Raw genomic sequence first — 22,097 nt, forward strand, 5'->3', positions numbered from 1 at the left:
TACCTCAGCGCACTGCTGCAGAACGGACTTTCACCTGCACAAATGTTGATGGGACGTCGCATCAGAACCAACCTACCCATCCATGAGGACTTGCTAACACCCAGAGGTGCTCACAAAGTCAAACTCGCGAAAGAAGAACAGAAAGACATACAAAAACAGCGACACGACAAAAGTGCAAGACACTTACCTGAACTGAAACCTGGAGATCATGTACGACTCCGAGACATCACTACAGGAACCTGGATGCAGCAAGGGTGCGTGCAGAGAGAAGTTGCACCGCGATCCTATGAGATCCAAACAGAGCATGGATCACAACCGAGGCGAAACAGAGTGAATCTAAGGCTTCAGCCATTCACTCAAGGGACTGAGGATCATCGGGAGAATACTGCTGAAGCGTCAAATACCTTTAGAAATGGAAATTCAGTCAGAACACCCTGAATGACAACGAAACAAAAAGGGAGCACCTGGACTGAATGTTTTGTTTAATGTGAAATGAAATAGAGCCACAATAGTGTATTGTTGGACAGACTATATTTAGTTGAAAAAATAATAATACATCAGAATGTCACGACTTCTTCCGAAGTCGGTTCCTCTCCTTGTTCGGGCGATGTTCGGTGGTCGACGTCACCGGTCTTCTAGCCATCGCCGATCCATATTTCATGTTCCATTTGTTTTGTCTTGTTTTCACAATCACCTGGTTTCAATTCCCTAATTACATGTTGTATATGTTCCCTCTGTTTCCCCCCATGTCCTTGTCGGGAATTGTTTATTTGTAAGTGATCGTGCTATGTGTTACTGGTGCGCTACGGGTTTTGTACCCATGTGTTTGTTGTGTTATATGCCGTTAGTTTTATATATTAAACTGCTCCGGCTATTCACCACGTTCTGCTCTCCTGCGTTTGACTTCCCTGCCACCATTTACACACCCCTTACACAGAATATGTTTATTGCCTCTTAAGTGATGAGAGCAATGTAGCAAAAAAATATATACAGTGGGGAGAACAAGTATTTGATACACTGCCGATTTTGCAGGTTTTCCTACTTACAAAGCATGTAGAGGTCTGTAATTTTTATCATAGGTACACTTCAACTGTGAGAGACGGAATCTAAAACAAAAATCCAGAAAAACACATTGTATGATTTTTAAGTAATTAATTTGCATTTTATTGCAAGACATAAGTATTTGATACATCAGAAAAGCAGAACTTAATATTTGGTACAGAAACCTTTGTTTGCAATTACAGAGATCATACGTTTCCTGGAGTTCTTGACCAGGTTTGCACACACTGCAGCAGGGATTTTGTCCCACTCCTCCATACAGACCTTCTCCAGATCCTTCAGGTTTCGGGGCTGTCGCTGGGCAATACGGACTTTCAGCGCACTCCAAAGATTTTCTATTGGGTTCAGGTCTCAAATACTTGTTCTCCCCACTGTATATATATTTGGGGAAAGAAATGTGTGTTATTGAAAATTGCGTGTTATGCAGGTTGAGTAAACAAATGTGATGTGACATATGTAGTTACATAGAAAAGTAGTTTTCTTTTAAAGGAAGGAAGATGTGTTGTTATGCGTTAATAACATTTAGACTACGTTATCCAGCAGGCTATGCGGGCGGGGCAGGTGGTTAAAGAATGCCTTGCATGGCTAAACAATTTGTTTTCTAGCTGAAGTATATGTTCATTAAAAGTAGTTAAACCTACGCCCCGGTTTGTCATTATACAAGGAACAAATATAACAATTAGTTGTTTAAAAAACAAAAATAACCTAAGTGTGTGTTAATCGCTCTGCAATAGCTAATATATAGGCGTCCTCCACAAATACACAGGAAATAATGGAGAGTCATTATTATTTTACTTGAAAAGTGTTGAATTAACTCAGTGGTGTAAAAGAACCCCGCTGTTGCTGTTAATTACCACAGTTGAGAGTGATTGAGATATTCTTTACTGTGTGTACACTCAAAACACTCAAAACCTAGCCCATCATTATCATATTTCCCATCATGCTTTATTGCAGTTAGATTTGTAGAATTGTTTGTTTCAATTTCTGGGTGTTTTGCATGTACATTGATTGATTAATGAATCTTATGCATCCAATCGGTTAGTTGACATATTGCACCCGGTACTGAAATGATTGTTCCAGTTTAGATGGTTTTGGTAGTCTCATTCATTCATCTTTCTAACCCTGGCAGTCATTCTGAATGCAGGTTGTGGGTGAATAAAATATATAGTTCTTCAATAACCACACAATAGACATTTAGCATTACTTGCAAGTCAGCATAATGTTACTTGCAGGCCTGATGTGGCCAGCAAACCAGCAGTTTCAGGCTGTGGTATTAGGGTTACAATAGCATTTTTCTGTGTTTGGTGAGTTAATTTAACCCTGATCAAAGTCAATTTATGTAGTATTGAGTCAGAGTACACTTGTAATAACATTGATAGGAGTAAAGGTGACTCTAAACAACTCTAGAATACACACAACAATGCATTCAGTCAAAGTAAACACAATGATGCAGTTAATGGTCCGATATAGCCATTTTTATTTCAATAGCAAATCATTTCTGGGTAACAATTAAGTACCTTACTGGGATTGTTTTCAATTAAAATGGTCAGAAATGTAAAAAAATATCTTATGAGCAAAGAGCAATTTCTCAAGCAAGAATTTTGCTAGGACTGTCTGGGCGTGGTCTGAGTGGGGAGAAGAAAACTAAAAACGACCTGTTATTGGCAGAGAGGTTTGGAACTCCCTTTGTTATTGGTCTGTTAAAATCTCTTAGTGATCCCTTCACGCGCCAATCCCTTTAGCGGGATCGATTTGACAACATCCTGTGAAATTGCAGAGCGCCAAATTCAAACTACAGAAATATCAATATTCAACATTCACAAAAATATAAGTGTAATACATCAAAATAAAGCTTACCTTCTTGTTAATCAAGCATACAGATTATATGGATGATCTAGCTACCACTGCAAACACAGTATAATAATACAGATGATATGGAAGACCAACAGACTAGACTTATGATCACATACCATATCAACCATCCATAATCTCCTGGGAATGGTTCGATGTGTCTATGAGTGCAAACAAACTGAGGAACACACACACACATGCACGCAAATGCACATAGGGGCACACACGCACACATATACAATACGTACACACATTTGCGTCCTGTGGTGTAGATGAACGAGCCTCTCTATCCCATTCTGTCTGAGCTGATTTATATTCTGCGATCAGGGTCTACCGCAGGCTCAGACAATTTTCAATTTACTCCCTGCCAGGCAGAAAAGTGGAGCCGTCTACATTGGGTTTGTGTTAGCCACAACATTGAAGTCCATACACTACAGTGTCATTCTACAAATATTTTGGGCAGGTGTAGGAGGATGGACCTCTCTCCCTCTCTCTGTGTGCAAGAGAGAGAGGGACGAAGGGAGGGGGGTGGAGAGAGAGAGAGAGAGAGAGAGAGAGAGAGAGAGAGAGAGAGAGAGAGAGAGAGAGAGAGAGAGAGAGAGATGCCTGTGTGTGCAGTGTCCATTTGTGTGTGTGTGTGTGTGTGTGTGGCCTGTGTGCAGTGTCCATTTGTGTGATATGTGCATTTGTTTCTGTGGTGTATTTGTTCCTATTCTAATTGTGTTTGTACCATCTCCCCTTGTATCCAATGGAGATATTATGGATGTGAAACCACATTTAAATAGCGAACTATTAATTGAGAGACTGTGCTGAATCTGGGACATGTCAAGAGCAGTGAGGGCATGCTTGAAAATCCATTATTTCTGGCTTTTAAATATGGTACCATGACAATAACATGCAGTCTATTAGCAGCGTGAGTGAAGTTCAGACCAAACTTTGTGTGATGTTTCTTTGGGGGGGGGAGTATATCAGCTTTAAAATTTCAGATATATTGTGGTTTCTATCAATGTAAATGTCTGCATCATTTCCAATTCTCTTAAATCATAATCAGTCGTGTATATTCCCCCCCAAGAAGACACATCGACGGCCCTGAAAGAACTTAATTTGACTCTATGTAAACTGGAAACCACATATCCTGAGGCTGCATTTATTGTAGCTGGGGATTTTAACAAGGCTAATCGGAAAACAAGGCTCCCCAAATTCTATCAGCATATCGATTGTGCTACCAGGGCTGGCAAAACCCTAGATCACTGTTATTCTAACTTCCGCGACGCATATAAGGCCCTGGTAGGGGAGGAGGAGGGGGAGGAGTTGCAATCTACTGCAGAGATAGCCTGCAAAGTTCTGTCATACTTTCCAGGTCTATGCCCAAACAGTTCGAACTTCTAATTTTAAAAATGAATCTCTCCAGAAATAAGTCTCTCACTGTTGCCGCCTGCTACCGACCCCCCTCAGCTCCCAGCTGTGCCCTGGACACCATCTGTGAATTGATCGCTCCCCATCTAGCTTCAGAGTTTGTTCTGTTAGGTGACCTAAACTGGGATATGCTTAACACCCCGGCAGTTCTACAATCCAAGCTTGATGCCCTCAATCTCACACAAATCATCAAGGAACCCACCAGGTACAACCCTAAATCCGTAAACATGGGCACCCTAATAGACATTATCCTGACCAACCTGCCCTCCAAATACACCTCTGCTGTCTTCAATCAAGATCTCAGCGATCACTGCCTCATTGCCTGTATCCGCCACGGGTCCGCGGTCAAACGACCACCCCTCATCACTGTCAAACGCTCCCTAAAACACTTCTGCGAGCAGGCCTTTCTAATCGACCTGGCCCGGGTACCCTGGAAGGATATTGACCTCATCCCGTCAGTTGAGGATGCCTGGTCATTCTTTAAATGTTACTTCCTCACCATATTAGACAAGCATGCTCCGTTCAAAAATGCAGAACCAAGAACAGATATAGCCCTTGGTTCACTCCAGACCTGACTGCCCTCGACCAGCACAAAAATATCCTGTGGCGAACTGCAATAGCATCGAAGAGCCCCCGCGATATGCAACTGTTCAGGGAAGTCAGGAACCAATACACGCAGTCAGTCAGGAAAGCAAAGGCCAGCTTTTTCAAGCAGAAATTCGCATCCTGTAGCTCTAACTCCAAAAAGTTCTGGGATACTGTAAAGTCCATGGAGAACAAGAGCACCTCCTCCCAGCTGCCCACTGCACTGAGGCTAGGTAACACGGTCACCACCGATAAATCCGTGATAATCGAAGACTTCAACAAGCATTTCTCAATGGCTGGCCATGCCTTCCTCCTGGCGACTCCAACCTTGGCCAACAGCCCCGCCCCCCCCGCTGCTACTCGCCCAAGCCTCCCCAGCTTCTCCTTTACCCAAATCCAGATAGCAGATGTTCTGAAAGAGCTGGAAAACCTGGACCCATACAAATCAGCTGGGCTTGACAATCTGGACCCCCTATTTCTGAAACTGTCCGCCGCCATTGTGGCACCCCCTATTACCAGCCTGTTCAACCTCTCCTTCGTATCATCTGAGATCCCCAAGGATTGGAAAGCTGCCGCGGTCATCCCCCTCTTCAAAGGGGGAGACACCCTGGACCCAAACTGTTACAGACCTATATCCATCCTGCCCTGCCTATCTAAGGTCTTCGAAAGCCAAGTCAACAAACAGATCACTGACCATCTCGAATCCCACCGTACCTTCTCCGCTGTGCAATCCGGTTTCCGAGCCGGTCACGGGTGCACCTCAGCCACGCTCAAGGTACTAAACGACATCATAACCGCCATCGATAAAAGACATTACTGTGCAGCCGTCTTCATCGACCTGGCCAAGGCTTTCGACTCTGTCAATCACCATATTCTTATCGGCAGACTCAGTAGCCTCGGTTTTTCTAATGACTGCCTTGCCTGGTTCACCAACTACTTTGCAGACAGAGTTCAGTGTGTCAAATCGGAGGGCATGTTGTCCGGTCCTCTGGCAGTCTCTATGGGGGTACCACAGGGTTCAATTCTCGGGCCGACTCTTTTCTCTGTATACATCAATGATGTTGCTCTTGCTGCGGGCGATTCCCTGATCCACCTCTACGCAGACGACACCATTCTATATACTTCCGGCCCTTCCTTGGACACTGTGCTATCTAACCTCCAAACGAGCTTCAATGCCATACAACACTCCTTCCGTGGCCTCCAACTGCTCTTAAACGCTAGTAAAACCAAATGCATGCTTTTCAACCGTTCGCTGCCTGCACCCGCACGCCCGACTAGCATCACCACCCTGGACGGTTCCGACCTAGAATATGTGGACATCTATAAGTACCTAGGTGTCTGGCTAGACTGCAAACTCTCCTTCCAGACTCATATCAAACATCTCCAATCCAAAATCAAATCAAGAATCGGCTTTCTATTCCGCAACAAAGCCTCCTTCACTCACGCCGCCAAACTTACCCTAGTAAAACTGACTATCCTACCGATCCTTGACTTCGGCGATGTCATCTACAAAATAGCTTCCAACACTCTACTCAGCAAACTGGATGCAGTTTATCACAGTGCCATTCGTTTTGTTACTAAAGCACCTTATACGACCCACCACTGCGACCTGTATGCCCTAGTCGGCTGGCCCTCGCTACATGTTCGTCGTCAGACCCACTGGCTCCAGGTCATCTACAAGGCTATGCTAGGTAAAGTGCCGCCTTATCTCAGTTCACTGGTCACGATGGCTACACCCACCCGCAGCACGCGCTCCAGCAGGTGTATCTCACTGATCATCCCTAAAGCTAAAACCTCATTTGGACGCCTTTCCTTCCAGTTCTCTGCTGCCTGCGACTGGAACGAATTGCAAAAATCTCTGAAGTTGGAGACTTTTATCTCCCTCAACAACTTTAAAAATCTGCTATCCGAGCAGCTAACCGATCGCTGCAGCTGTACATAGTCCATCTGTAAACTACCCACCCAATTTACCTACCTCACCCCCCATACTGCTTTTATTTATTTACTTTTCTGCTCTTTTGCACACCAGTATCTCTTCTTGCACATGATCATCTGATGATTTATCACTCCAGTGTTAATCTGCTAAATTGTAATTATTCGATTTATTGCCTACCTCATGCCTTTTGCACACATTGTATATAGATTCTCTTTTTTTCTACCATGTTATTGACTTGTTTATTGTTTACTCCATGTGTAACTCTGTGTTGTCTGTTCACACTGCTATGCTTTATCTTGGCCAGGTCGCAGTTGCAAATGAGAACTTGTTCTCAACTAGCCTACCTGGTTAAATAAAGGTGAAATAAAAAAATAAAAAAATCATGGACTATAAAAGAAAACCAGCCCCGTTGCGGACCACGATGCCTTGCTCCCAGACAGACTAAACAATTTTTTTGCTCGCTTTGAGGACAATACAGTGCCACTGACACGGCCCGCTACCAAAACCTGCAGGCTCTCCTTCACTGTAGCCAACGTGAGTAAAACATTTAAACGTGTTAACCCTCGCAAGGCTGCAGGCCCAGACGGCATCCCCGGCCGCGTCCTCAGAGCATGCACAGACCAGCTGGCTGGTGTGTTTACAGACATATTCAATCAATCCTTATCCCAGTCTGCTGTTCTCACATGCTTCAAGAGGGCCACCATTGTTCCTGTTCCCAACAAAGCTAAGGTAACTGAGCTAAATGACTACCGACCTGTAGCACTCACTTCCATCATCATGAAGTGCTTTGAGAGACTAGTCAAGGACTATATCACCTCCACTCTACCTGACACCCTAGACCCATTCCAATTTGCTTACCGCCCCAATAGGTCCACAGACGACACAATCGCCATCACACTGCACTAACCCATCTGGACAAACGGAATACCTATGTAAGAATGCTGTTCATCGATTACAGCTCAGCATTTAACACCATAGTACCCTCTAAACTCGCCACTAAGCTCGAGACCCTGGTTCTCGACTCCGCCCTGTGAAACTGGGTCCTGGACTTCCTGACGGGCTGACCCCAGGTGGTGAGGGTAGGTAACAATATCTCCACCCCACTGATCCTCAACACTGGGTCCCCACAAGGGTGCGTTCTCAGCCCTCTCCTGTACTCTCTGTTCACCCACGACTGCGTGGCCATGCACGCCTCCAACTCAATCATCAAGTTTGCAGACGACACTACAGTGGTAGGCTTGATTACCAACAACGACGAGACGGCCTACAGGGAGGAGGTGAGGGCCCTCGGAGTGTGGTGTCAGGAAACTAACCTCACACTCAATGTCAACAAAACAAAGGAGATGATCGTGGACTTCAGGAAACAGCAGAGGGAGCAGCCCCCAATCTACATTGACGGGACAAGGGTGGAAAGTTTTAAGTTCCTCGGCGTACACATCACAAACAATCTGAAATGGTCCAACCACACAGACAGCGTGGTGAAGAAGGCGCAGCAGCGCCTCTTCAACCTTAGGAGGCTGAAGAAATTTGGGCTTGTCACCAAAAACACTCACAAACTTTTACAGATGCACAATCGAGAGCATCCTGTCGGGCTGTATCACCACCTGGTACGGCAGCTGCTCCGCCCACAACCGTAAGGCTCTCCAGAGGGTAGTGAGGTCTGCACAACGCATCACCGGGTGCAAACTACCTGCCCTCCAGGACACCTACACCACCCGATGTCACAGGAAGGCCAAAAAGATCATCAAGGACAACAACCACCCGAGCCACTGCCTGTTTACCCCGCTGTCATCCAGAAGGCGAGGTCAGTACAGGTGCATCAAAGCAGGGACCGAGAGACTGAAAAACAGCTTCTATCTCAAGGCCATCAGACTGTTAACGGTAGCGTCCCACCTAGTCAACAGCCAGTGAAACTGCAGGGCGCCAAATTCAAAACAACAGAAATCCCATAATTTAAATTCCTCAAACATACAGGTATTTTACACCATTTTTAAGATACACTTGTTGTAAATCCAGCCAAAGTGTCCGATTTCAAAAAGGTTTTACGACGAAAGCACACCGAACGATTATGTTAGGTTAGAGCCAAGTCATAGAAAAAGACAGCAATTTTTCCAGCCAAAGAGAGGAGTAACAAAAAGCAGAAATAGAGTACAAAATTAATCACTAACCTTTGATGATCTTCATCAGATGACACTCATAGGACTTCATGTTACACAATACATGTATGTTTTGTTCGGTAAAGTTCATATTTATATCCAAAACTTTGAGTTTAGGCGGGACACTACTGTCTCACTTGGCAAAAAGCCAGAGAAAATGCAGAGCGCCAAATTCAAATTAATTACTATAAAAATCAAACTTTCATTAAATCACACATGAAAGATACCAAATTAAAGCTACACTGGTTGTGAATCCAGCCAACATGTCAGAATTCAAATAGGCTTTTCGGCGAAAGCAAACGATGCTTTCATCTGAGGATAGCACCATTGTAAACAAAGAGAGAGAAGAATATTTCAACCCTGCAGGCGCGACACAAAACGCAGAAATAAAAAATATAATTCATGCCTTACCTTTGACGAGCTTCTGTTGTTGGCACTCCAATATGTCCCATAAACATCACAAATGGTCCTTTTGTTCGATTAATTCCGTCGATATACAGTGGGGAGAACAAGTATTTGATACACTGCCGATTTTGCAGGTTTTCCTACTTACAAAGCATGTAGAGGTCTGTAATTTTTATCATAGGTACACTTCAACTGTGAGAGACGGAATCTCTCACCAGAAAAAAAAATCCAGAAAATCACATTGTATGATTTTTAAGTAATTAATTTGCATTTTATTGCATGACATAAGTATTTGATCACCTACCAACCAGTAAGAATTCCGGCTCTCACAGACCTGTTAGTTTTTCTTTAAGAAGCCCTCCTGTTCTCCACTCATTACCTGTATTAACTGCACCTGTTTGAACTCGTTACCTGTATAAAAGACACCTGTCCACACACTCAATCAAACAGACTCCAACCTCTCCACAATGGCCAAGACCAGAGAGCTGTGTAAGGACATCAGGGATACAATTGTAGACCTGCACAAGGCTGGGATGGGCTACAGGACAATAGGCAAGCAGCTAGGTGAGAAGGCAACAACTGTTAGCGCAATTATTAGAAAATGGAAGAAGTTCAAGATGACGGTCAATCACCCTCGGTCTGGGGCTCCATGCAAGATCTCACCTCGTGGGGCATCAATGATCATGAGGAAGGTGAGGGATCAGCCCAGAACTACACGGCAGGACCTGGTCAATGACCTGAAGAGAGCTGGGACCACAGTCTCAAAGAAAACCATTAGTAACATACTACGCCGTCATGGATTAAAATCCTGCAGCACACGCAAGGTCCCCCTGCTCAAGCCAGCGCATGTCCAGGCCCGTCTGAAGTTTGCCAATGACCATCTGGATGATCCAGAGGAGGAATGGGAGAAGGTCATGTGGTCTGATGAGACAAAAATAGAGCTTTTTGGTCTAAACTCCACTCGCCGTGTTTGGAGGAAGAAGAAGGATGAGTACAACCCCAAGAACACCATCCCAACCGTGAAGCATGGAGTGAAACATCATTCTTTGGGGATGCTTTTCTGCAAAGGGGACAGGACGACTGCACCGTATTGAGGGGAGGATGGAGGAGTGGGCCAAAATCCCTGCTGCAGTGTGTGCAAACCTGGTCAAGAGCTACAGGAAACGTATGATCTCTGTAATTGCAAACAAAGGTTTCTGTACCAAATATTAAGTTCTGCTTTTCTGATGTATCAAATACTTATGTCATGCAATAAAATGCAAATTAATTACTTAAAAATCATACAATGTGATTTTCTGGATTTTTGTTTTAGATTCCGTCTCTCACAGTTGAAGTCTACCTATGATAAAAATTACAGACCTCTACATGCTTTGTAATTAGGAAAACCTGCAAAATCGGCAGTGTATCAAATACTTGTTCTCCCCACTGTATATCCAAAATGTCCATTTATTTGGCGCGTTTGATCCAGAAAAACACCGGTTCCAAATGTGAAACGTGACTACAAAATATCTCAAAGGTTACAAAAAAATCTCAAACTACTTTTGTAATACAACTTTAAGTATTTTTTTACGTAAATAATCGATAAAATTGAAGATGGGAGGATCTGTGTTCAATTCAGGATTAAAACCAACTGTTGCTAGCTTTCTGGTCACACACTTCTAACAAACAGGACACTTCGAGTGACCCTCCTTCAAGATGGCCGTACTTCTTCATTACACAAAGGAATAACCTCAATCAATTTCTAAAGACTGTTGACATCCAGTGGAAGCGGTAGGAACTGCAAGAAGGTCCCTTAGAAATCTGGTTTCCCAACGAAAATTCATTGAAAAGAGAGTGACCTCAAAAAAATAATAATCTGAATGGTTTGTCCTCGGGGTTTCGCCTGCTAAATAAGTTCTGTTATACTCACAGACATGACTCAAACAGTTTTAGAAATGTCAGAGTGTTTTCTATCCAAATCTACCAATAATATGCATATCTTATCTTCTGGGGATGAGTAGCTGGCAGTTTAATTTGGTCATCCTTTTCATCCAAAATTCCGAATGCTGCCCCCTACCCAAGAGAAGTTAAACAGCCATCACTAACATTGAGTGGCTGCTGCCAACAAACTGACTCAACTCTAGCCACTTGTGAACTCAAGGCGCAAACAACAAGGAGGTATTTGGACATAAATGATGGACTTTATCGAACTTAACATACATTTATTGTGGAACTGGGGTTCCTGGGAGTGCATTCTGATGAAGATCATCAAAGGTAAGTGAATATTTATAATGCTATTTCTGACTTCTGTTGATTCCGCAACATGGCGGGTATATGTTTGGCTTGTTTTGGTCTCTGAGCGCCATGCTCAGATTATTGCATGGTTTGCTTTTTACGTAAAGCTTTTTTGAAATCTGACAAAGCGGTTGCATTAACCTCTAACGAGCCTCTACCCCGGGTCCGGGATCACCCCCCACCCCCCACACACTGATTAGCATAGCTAGCATAGCTTCACAAGTAGATAGTAGCATCTAAATATCATTAAATCACAAGTCCAAGACACCAGATGAAAGATACAGATCTTGTGAATAAAGCCACCATTTCAGATTTTTAAAATGTTTTACAGGGAAGACAAAATATGTAAATCTATTAGCTAAACACGTTAGCAAAATACACAATTTCTTTGTCCACCATTTTTTCTCTCCACCAGTAGCTATCACCAATTCGGCTAAACTAAGATATTGATAGCCAATAACCTATAAAAAAACTCATCAGATGACAGTCTGATAACATATTTATGGTATAGGATAGGTTTTGTTAGAAAAAAGTGCATATTTCAGGTAGAAATCACAGTTTACAATTGCACCGACCATCACAACACGACTAGAATTACTATAGAGAGCAACGTGTATGACCAATTTACTCTTAATAAAACATTTCATAAGAATAGACAAAGCATAGCAATGGAAAGACCCAGATCTTGTGATTCCAGACAATATTTCAGATTTTCTAAGCGTTTTACAGCGAAAACACAATAAATCGATAAGTTAGCATACCACATGTGAAAACGTTACCAGAGCATCGATTCAAGCCAAAGAGAGCTATAACGTAACCATCGCCAAAATATATTAATTTTTTCACTAACCTTCTCAGAATTCTTCCGATGACACTCCTGTAACATCATTTTACAACATACATATACAGTTTGTTCGAAAATGTGCATATTTAGCCATACAAAACCGTGGTTACACAATGAAAATACTAGGAAATCAAGCCTCAATATGTTGGACGTCATCTTTCAGAGTGATCTAGTTTAATCGAAAGCTAATCATATACTTGACTAAAAAATACAGGGTTGACAGGAATCGAAAGACAAATTAGTTCTTAATGCAATCGCTGATTTACATTTTTTAAATTATCCTTACTTTTCAATACAGGTTGCGCCAAGCGAAGCTATAGCAAACAAGATGGCGACATAAACGTTTAACATTTATCGACAGAAACACGATTTATCATCATAAATTTTATCTTACTGTGAGCTGTTCTTCCATCAGAATCTTGGGCAAAGAATCCTTTCTTGGGTCTAATCTTCTTTTGGTCGAAAGATATCCACTTGTCCGTCGAAATGCCCACTAACGTACGACCGGGAGCCCGAAATGTGCCCAGCGCGTCAAAGTGCACAAAAAGCAATGCCTCAAAATCGCACTAAAAAGATATAAATTGCTATACAACGGTTCAAATTAACTACCTTATGATGTTTTTAACTCCTATAACGAGTAGAAACATGACCGGAGAAATATTACTGCCTACACTAATTCTTGGAAAAAGTGCAGGTCGGTGTCCAACGCGCGCCCGGTGCATCTGGAAAAGAGTTCCTACCTACAGGTTTTTTCCATTTATAGTGGCTGTGATTGCGCAATCGATACCGTTCAAAGCGTCATCACGTAAAGGCATCCAGGGGAAGACGTAAGCAGTGTCCGTATCCTCATAGCAATAACAGTGGCCTTTAAACTGACTCCAGATCAGGGGCCAAAATGTGTGAAATCTGACTCCATGTCAGGGAAATTGCTGTAGAATTCGTTCTGTTCCACTCAGAGACAAAATTCCAACGCCTATAGAAACTGGAGACTGTTTTCTATCCAATAATAGTAATAATATGCATATTGTACGATCAAGAATTGAGTAGGAAGCCGTTTCATCTGTAGAGACAATTATGCTAATTTGAAACAGCACCCCCTATAGTCGCAAGAAGTTAACCTCTAACGAGTCACAAACCCGGATCCGGGATCCCCCCCATCAAAAAAGCTGACTAGCATAGCCTAGCCTAAAGCAACAGGGATATAATATAATAAAATGTTCATGAAATCACAAGTCCAAGACACCAAATGAAAGATACACAACTTGTGAATCCAGCCATCATTTCAGATTTTTTAAATGTTTTACAGGGAAGACACAATATGTATTTCTATTAGCTAACCACCATAGCAAAAGACACAACTTTTTTTTCCCACCATTTTTTTCCTGCATAGGTAGCTATCACAAATTCGACCAAATAAAGATATAAATAGTCACTAACCAAGAAACAACTTCATCAGATGACAGTCTGATAACATATTTATTGTATAGCATATGTTTTGTTCGAAAAATGTGCATATTTCAGGTATAAATCATAGTTTTACATTGCAGCCACCATCACAACTCTCACCAAAGCAACTAGAATAACTACAGAGAGCAACGTGAATTACCTAAATACTCATCATAAAACATTTATGAAAAATACACAGCGTACAGCAAATGAAAGACAAAGATCTTGTGAATCCAGCCAATATTTCAGATTTTTTAAGTGTTTTACAGCGAAAACACAATTTAGCATTATATTAGCTTACTACAATAGCCAACCACACAGCAGCATGGATTCATGCACGTTAGCGATAGCGAATAAACCAGCAAAATATATAAAATATTTCACTAACCTTCTCAAAACTTCATCAGATGACAGTCCTATAACATCATATTACACAATACATATATTGTTTGTTCGAAAATGTGCATATTTAGCGGCACAAATCGTGGTTATACAATGAGAATAGTAGCCAAGCTGCCAACAAAATGTCGGGAGAAATCTTGGGAGAGGCACCTAATCTAATCAATAACTAATCATAAACTTGACTAAAAAATACAGGTTGGACAGCAAATGAAAGATACATTAGTTCTTAATGCAACCGCTGTGTTAGATTTTTTAAAATTAACGTTACTACGACATACAGCGTGCGTTAAAGCGAGACCGCACCGAAATTAATGGCGGAATAGTAGTGTAACATTTTTCAACAGAACAACGAATTAACATCATAAATAGTTCTTACTTTTTGATGAGCTTCCATCAGAATCTTGTGCAAGTTGTCCTTTGTTCAGAATCATCGTTGCTCCTGGTTCCTCTCTAGGTTTCTTCCTAGGTTTTGGCCTTTCTAGGGAGTGTTTCCTAGCCACCGTGCTTCTACACCTGCATTGCTTGCTGTTTGGGATTTTAGGCTGGGTTTCTGTACAGCACTTTGAGATATCAGCTGATGTAAGAAGGGCTATATAAATACATTTGATTTGATTTGATATAGAAGATGGAGAAGAATGTGTGATCAAGAGGGATAGACAGACATTTCTTCACAAGGTATCTCTACCTGAAAACACAGGATCTAAGTCAGTGGTTCCCAAACTTTTTATGGTCCTGTACCCCTTCAAACATTCAACCTCCAGCTTGTACCCCCTCTAGCACCAGGGTCAGTGTAAGCCTGCCACAAACACACTATACGATACATTTATTAAACATAAGAATGAGTGTGAGTTTTTGTCACAACCCGACTCGTGGGAAGTGACAAAGAGCTCTTACATGACCAGGGCACAAATATTAATATAATAATAATTGCTAATAATGGTTGCTCTTTATGCAACCATCTTACATATAAAACCTTATGTGTTCATTAATAATGGTGAATAACTCACCACACTGTCACGTTCTGACCTTAGTTTCTTTTTATGTCTTTGTGTTTGGTTGGTCAGGGCGTGAGTTGGGGTGGGTAGTCTATGTTGTTTTTTCTATGTTGTTATATTTCTATGTGTTTGGCCTAGTATGGTTCTCAATCAGAGGCAGGTGTCGTTCGTTGTCTCTGATTGAGTATCATACTTAGGTAGCCTGTTTTCCCCATTTTGGTTGTGGGTGTTTATTTTCTGTGTTGTGTCTGTTCACCTCGTAGAACTGTTTAGTTTTCTCATCGTTTGTTATTTTTGTGTAGTGTTCAGTTTTCTATTAAAATTATGATGAACACTTACCATGCTGCATATTGGTCCGATCCTTCATACTCCTCAGACGGAGAGGATGAGAATCGTTACAGAAACACCCACCAACACCGGACCAAGCAGCGTGGTAAACGGGAGCAGTGCAATCTGGACTCATGGACATGGGAGGAGATACTAGACGGCAAGGGACCCTGGGCACAGGCTGGGGAATATCGCCGCCCCAAGGAAGAACTGGAGGCAGCGAAAGCTGAGCGGCGGCGATATGAGGAGGTAGCATGGCAGCGCGACAGGCACGAGAGGCAGCCCCCCCAAAAAAATTTGGATGGGCACATGGGGAGTGTGGCAGAGTCAGGTTGGAGACCTGAGCCCACTCCTCATGCTTATCATAAGCAGCGCGTTACTGGTCAGGCACCGTGTTATGCGGTTAAGCGCACGGTGTCGCCAGTACGCGCTCATAGCCCGGTGCGCTATAGGCCAGCCCCCCGCAAGTGTCATGCAAGTGTGGGCATCCAGCCAGGGCGTATTGTGCCGGCTCAGCGTGTCTGGTCTCCGGTACGCCGTTTCGGCCCAGGGTATCCTGCGCCGGCTCCGGGCTGTGTCTCCGGGGCGCTGGGAGGGTGCAGTGCGTCCTATGCATGCGCTTCGCTCGTGCCGGGTGAATGTGTGCATTGAGCCTAAGGGAGAGGTGCGAGTCCACCTGTGGTAAATTCAACTGATTGGACATGATTTGGAAAGGCACACACCTGTCTATATAAGTTCCCACAGTTGATAGTGCATGTCAGAGCAAAAACCAAGCCCTGAGGTGGAAGGAATTGTCCACAGAACTCCGAGACGGGATTGTGGTGAGGCACAGATCCGGGGAAGGGTACCTCATGAAGCTGGTTGAGAGAATGACAAGAGTGTGCAAAGCTGTCATCAAGGCAAAGGGTGGCTACTTTGAAGTATCTCAAATATAAAATATATTTGTATTTGTTTAACACTTTTTTGGTTACTACAAGATTGCATATGTGTTATTTCTTAGTTTTGATGTCTTCACTATGATTCTACAATGTAGAAAATAGTAAAAATAAAGAAAAACCCTTGAATGTGTCCAAACTTTTGACTTGTACTGTATATAAATAGGCCCGTTTAATTTTGACTGGCTTGCCGTTCCCCAAAAAATTGCACATTTTTGCTCATATATACTATATACGTAGCGGTCTTTATATGTAGAAGGAAATGAAGAGTGACACCACGGCTGTCTTTTTGGGCTTTTATGTAGATCTGCAATAATGTTATGAAAGGACAGGAATACATTAGTGTCCAATGCACTATCTGACAAGTTGTTCTTTCTCTCTCAGTGTTTTCTCAGAGTCCCACAATTACATTCATACATAAAGCCATAATGTATAGAATAAAATATTAAACAATCTGACAAGTTGTTCTATTGAGGAGATTGAAGAAAGGTAAAACATATATCCTGTCTCACATCTCCAATACATTGCTAGGTGCATTCAGTGTTGACAGTATTAAAAAAACAGCTCATGTACAAAAACACTGTAATACAAACAAGCTACAAGGTGAAATTGCATTTATCCCATTTAGACCTTAGATGGCTAAAACGACATCTCCCATAATGCAACGCTAGCATAAGTCAGCAACTCAGCTAACCATCTGCATCACAGAAAGACATGCTAGCTAGCAACAGCAATACTTTTTAGCACTCTGTAAAACTATATCAATAACAAGGATAAAACTCAAAGTTACATGTTTCAACAGTCTCACACTCCCTTATAACAATACCTACAGCATTAACCTTGGGATGCTTTATTTATTTAACGTTATGGACTTCTAATCTGCGACACATACCTTTCTCTCTCTCAGTGTTTTCTCAAACTGAGGAGAAAGGGAGCTACGGGTAGTACCAGGGTGTTAGTAGGTGATGTAAGCACCCAGATGAAATAAAATACATTTAATGAAATAAAAACCGAAGATGTTAATATCATCCAGCTACTGTAGCTGGCTACTTGACATCAACAGACAGTACTAGTAGTGCAACAATTGAAAATTGAAACCAAAAGTAAAGTTCCTGGCGATCATAGCGATCTGACTCCCCCCCTTCTGTCTGAACTTGGAATATTCCTTTTCGCGGGCTTGGGCCACTGACCCTTCACCTGGATATTCTGTTCTCCGTTGTGCACTATTCTAATTGAAAGTTTATTGGAATAACCATTTTAACTCTCCTACATATATACAAAAGTATGCGGAAACCCCTTTAAATTAGTGGATTTGGCTACTTCGGCCACAACCTGTAATGAACACGATGGAAGACAGAGAGCTGGTTTCAAGCGCAGGGCATAGCAGGTGCTTATTTGTAAAGGACCACAGGAGGAGGCACGCAGCTGGGTCCAGTGGCAGGTAGAAGGTCATACATAGGGGGTCCAAAAACGCAATAGCACAGGCAGGGAAAAGGCTAGTAACATCGTCTGGGAGATCAAGCAATAGCTTGATAACAGGAAATCCGATAGGCTAAAGTACAGGCAGGGAGTAGGCAAAAGGCGTCGTTAGTGAGGCAGGCAAAAACTATCACACAAGGGAGGAATAGGAAGAAGAAGATGAAAAACAGCACTCCGAAATGAAGTGTATCACAAAACAAACAATACCTCACAATGATGGGGTGCAAAGAACTGAACTAAATAGTGTGTGATAATGACATACAGGTGTGTGAACAGGTGATCAGAATTCAGGCGATTGGGATCTGGAGAGTGAGCTGCGTTCAGTGGATCTATGTGTTTGAGAGTGTGAGTTGGAAGCAGACGTTACACAACCGTTGCTGACAGGTGTATAAAATCGATTACACAGTCATGCAAACATTGGTAATGGAATGGCCTTACTGAAGAGCTTAGTGACTTTCAACATTTTTCATGGTTCGGGCTAGGCACCTTAGATCCAGTGAAGAGAAATCTTAACGCTATAGCATACAATTATATTCTGGACGATTCTGGGCTATCAACTTTATGGCAACAGTTTGGGGATGATGCCCCCGTGCACAAAGCGAGGTCCATACAGAAATTGTTTGTTGAGATCGATGTGGAAGAACTTGACTGGCCTGCACAGAGTCCTGACCTTATACCCATCGAACCCTTTTGGGATGAATTGGAACACCGACTACGAGCCAGGCCTAATTGCCCAACATCAGTGCCCAACCTCACTAATGCTCTTGTGGCTGAATGGAAGCACGTCCCTGCAGCAATGTTCCAACATATAAAGGAAAAACTTCCCAGAAGAGTGGAGGCTGTTATAGCAGCAAAGTGAAGACCCAACTCCATATTAATGTCCATGATTTTGGAATGAGATGTTCGACGAGCAGGTGTCCACATACTTTTCATCCTCAAGTCGAAAGGTGTAGGCAGGAAAATAGATAAACTGGGATATAACTATAGTTAGTGAGGGTGATTTATGCATGGTAGCAAGATTTTATACATTTTTGCTGACTTTCTATTAAAATGTATTGTAGTGAGCTAATTTCTTTCCTTCGGGATATGAATTCTGAGGATGTCCACATCACCGTCAGACCATTTTTTTGGTAAACTACACAGTAATGTAAAAGTTGTATTATTTAGTGATCCAATGCGGAATATAGTACATTAATCCAGACAAGTTAGGAAAATTATCTAGATCATCTATGAGGCTTTTGAGGGATCCAAGTTGTGGATTTAAAAGAAAACATGATTCATCAGCGTACAATGACACCTTTGTTTTTAAGCACTGGATTTCTAACCCATTGATATTATTGTTGGATCTGGTTTTAATAGCTAACATTTCGATTGCCAAAATAAATAGATATGCCGATAGTGGACAACCTTGTCTTACAGTTTAATACTTTCTGAGAAGTAGCCATTATTTACTATTTTACATCTAGGGTTACTATATATAACTTTAACCCATTGTATAGAGATTGTCCAAAATGTAAATTTTCCAGGCATTTACAGTGCCTTCAGACGGTATTCAGACCTCTTGACTTTATCCACATTCTGTTACGTTACAGCCTTATTTTGAAATTGATTAAATTGTTTTTTCCCCTCATCACTTTACACACAATACCCCATAATGACAAAGCAAAAATACGTTTTTAGAAATTCTTGCTAATTTATTACAAATAAAAAACTGAAATATCACGTTTACATAAGCATTCAGACCCTTTACTCAGTACTTTGTTGATACAGCTTTGTCCTGAGCGCTCTGGAGCAGGTTTTCATCAAGGATCTCTCTGTACTTTGCTCCGTTAATCTTCGTCTCAATCCTGACTAGTCTCCCAGTCCCTGCCACTGAAAAACATCCCCACAGCATGATGCTGCAACCACCGTGCTTCACCGTAGAGATGGTGCCAGGTTTCCTCTAGACGTGACGGTTGGCATTCAGGCCAAAGTGTTCAATCTTGGTTTCATCACACCAGACCATTTTGTTTCTCATGGTCTGAGAGTCTTTAGGTGCCTTTTGGCAAACTCCAAGTGGGCTGTCATGTGCCTTTTACTGAGGAGTGGCTTCTGTCTGGCCACTTTATGATAAAGGCCTGATTGGGGGAGTGCTACAGAGATAGTTGTCCTTCTGGAAGTTTCTCCCATCTCCACAGAGGAACTCGGGAGCTCTGTCAAGATTGACCATCGGGTTCTTGGTCACCTCCCTGACCAAGGCCCTTCTCCACTGATTGCTCAGTTTGGCCTGGCGGCCAGCTCTAGGAAGAGCCGTGGGTGTTCCAAATTTCTTTCATTTAAGAATGTTGGAGGCCACTGTGTTCTTGGGGACCTTCAATGCTGCAGACATTTTTTGGTACCCTTCCCCAGATCTGTGCCTCGACACAATCCCGTCTCGGAGCTCTATGGACAATTAATTGGACCTCATGGCTTGTTTTATTTTCTGACGCTCTATCATGTCATATGGGACCTCATATGGGCAGGTGTGTGCAAACAGGATGCACCTGAGCTCAATTTCGAGTCTCAGAGCAAAGGGTCTGAATACTTATGTAAAATCTAGTTTGGTGAATCATGGGTGACTGTCATTTATAACAAGTTTCAACAAATTATTTTTGGTTGCATTCCTATGTTGAAGATAAAAAAATTATTTGGTGCATTTTCCCCCATATTCCATCCAGTTCACTTTATTTTTTAAATAATATATTACACTTGATCTTTCTTGAATAAGTTCCTCCATTTCTTTGTACTTTTCCTCTAACTTATTCTGAGCCTCATGGTACTGTTTTTATTGCTATCTACAGTATATGTACTGTTAGTACCTCTATTTCCTTTGTTGATATGAACTCTTTTGACCTAAATTGCTTTTGTTTTAAAGATTAGTATTGAATTGAATGGCCTCTAAAGGCACACTTAAAAGTATCTCATATAATAAGGGGATCTGCTGTTCCTATGTTATCTTCTAATTGGTCCCAATCCCGGATCCGAGAGCACCCCCATCAGTAAAAAAGCTGACTAGCATAGCCTAGCATAGCGTCACAAGTAAATACTAGCATCTAAATATCATTAAATCACAAGTCTAAGACACCAGATGAAAGATACACATCTTTTGAATCCAGCCATCATTTCTGATTTTTAAAATGTTTTACAGGGAAGACACAATATGTAAATCTATTAGCTAACCACGATAGCAAAAGACACAACTTTTTTTTTTCCACCATTTTTTTCCTGCATAGGTAGCTATCACAATTTCGACCAAATAAAGATATAAATGTTTAGTGTTAGAGAAAATTTGCATATTTTCAAAAGGTCTCTCTTTTATTTTTTTTGTCATTATTTTACCAGGTAAGTTGACTGAGAACACATTCCCATTTACATCAACGACCTGGGGAACAGTTACAGGGGAGAGGAGGGGGATGAATGAGCCAATTGTAAACTGGGGATTATTAGGTGACCGTGATGGTTTGAGGGACAGATTGAGAATTTAGCCAGGACACCAGGGTTAACACCCCTACTCTTACAATAAGTGCCATGGGATCTTTAATGACCTCAGAGAGTCAGGACACCTGTTTAATGTCCCATCCAAAAGACTTCACCCTACACAGGATAGTGTCCCCAATCACTGCCCTGGGATTGTTTTAGACCAGAGGAAAGAGTGCCTCCTACCGGCCCTCCAACACCACTTCCAGCAGCATCTGGTCTCCAATCCAGGAACTGACCAGGACCAACCCTGCTTAGCTTCAGAAGCAAGCCAGCAGTGGTATGCAGGGTGGTATGCTGCCAGCAGATGTTCTGATCTCTTGATCAAAACATCTGCCCCCATCGCTGTTAACATGGCAAAGAGCTCTAGCTTAGCTTCACTCGCTACTGGTGCTTGGGACACAACAGACAAAACTGAGCAAAGAAGCACAGCCCCATAATGCAATGCCATGAAATCCTTTTTGGTTATCCCTCTTGACCCTTACATATTAT

At 42.3% G+C, this 22,097-nt stretch overlaps 1 protein-coding gene across 1 annotated transcript in view; it reads right to left on the reverse strand.

Annotated features, from left to right (window-relative positions):
* Window positions 1-1,175: 1,175 nt before the first annotated feature.
* Window positions 1,176-22,097, reverse strand: part of LOC139544184 (fibrinogen C domain-containing protein 1-like) — a 340,468-nt gene continuing 319,546 nt past the window's right edge. The window contains exon 8 of the mRNA XM_071351005.1: window positions 1,176-1,430. Coding sequence (XP_071207106.1) covers window positions 1,411-1,430 — 20 coding nt within the window. The 3' untranslated portion in view covers window positions 1,176-1,410. The remainder of the gene's footprint in view (window positions 1,431-22,097) is intronic.

The sequence above is a fragment of the Salvelinus alpinus genome, chromosome 18 (genome assembly GCF_045679555.1).
Source record: "Salvelinus alpinus chromosome 18, SLU_Salpinus.1, whole genome shotgun sequence".
In the NCBI taxonomy this organism is placed as follows: Eukaryota; Metazoa; Chordata; class Actinopteri; order Salmoniformes; family Salmonidae; genus Salvelinus; species Salvelinus alpinus.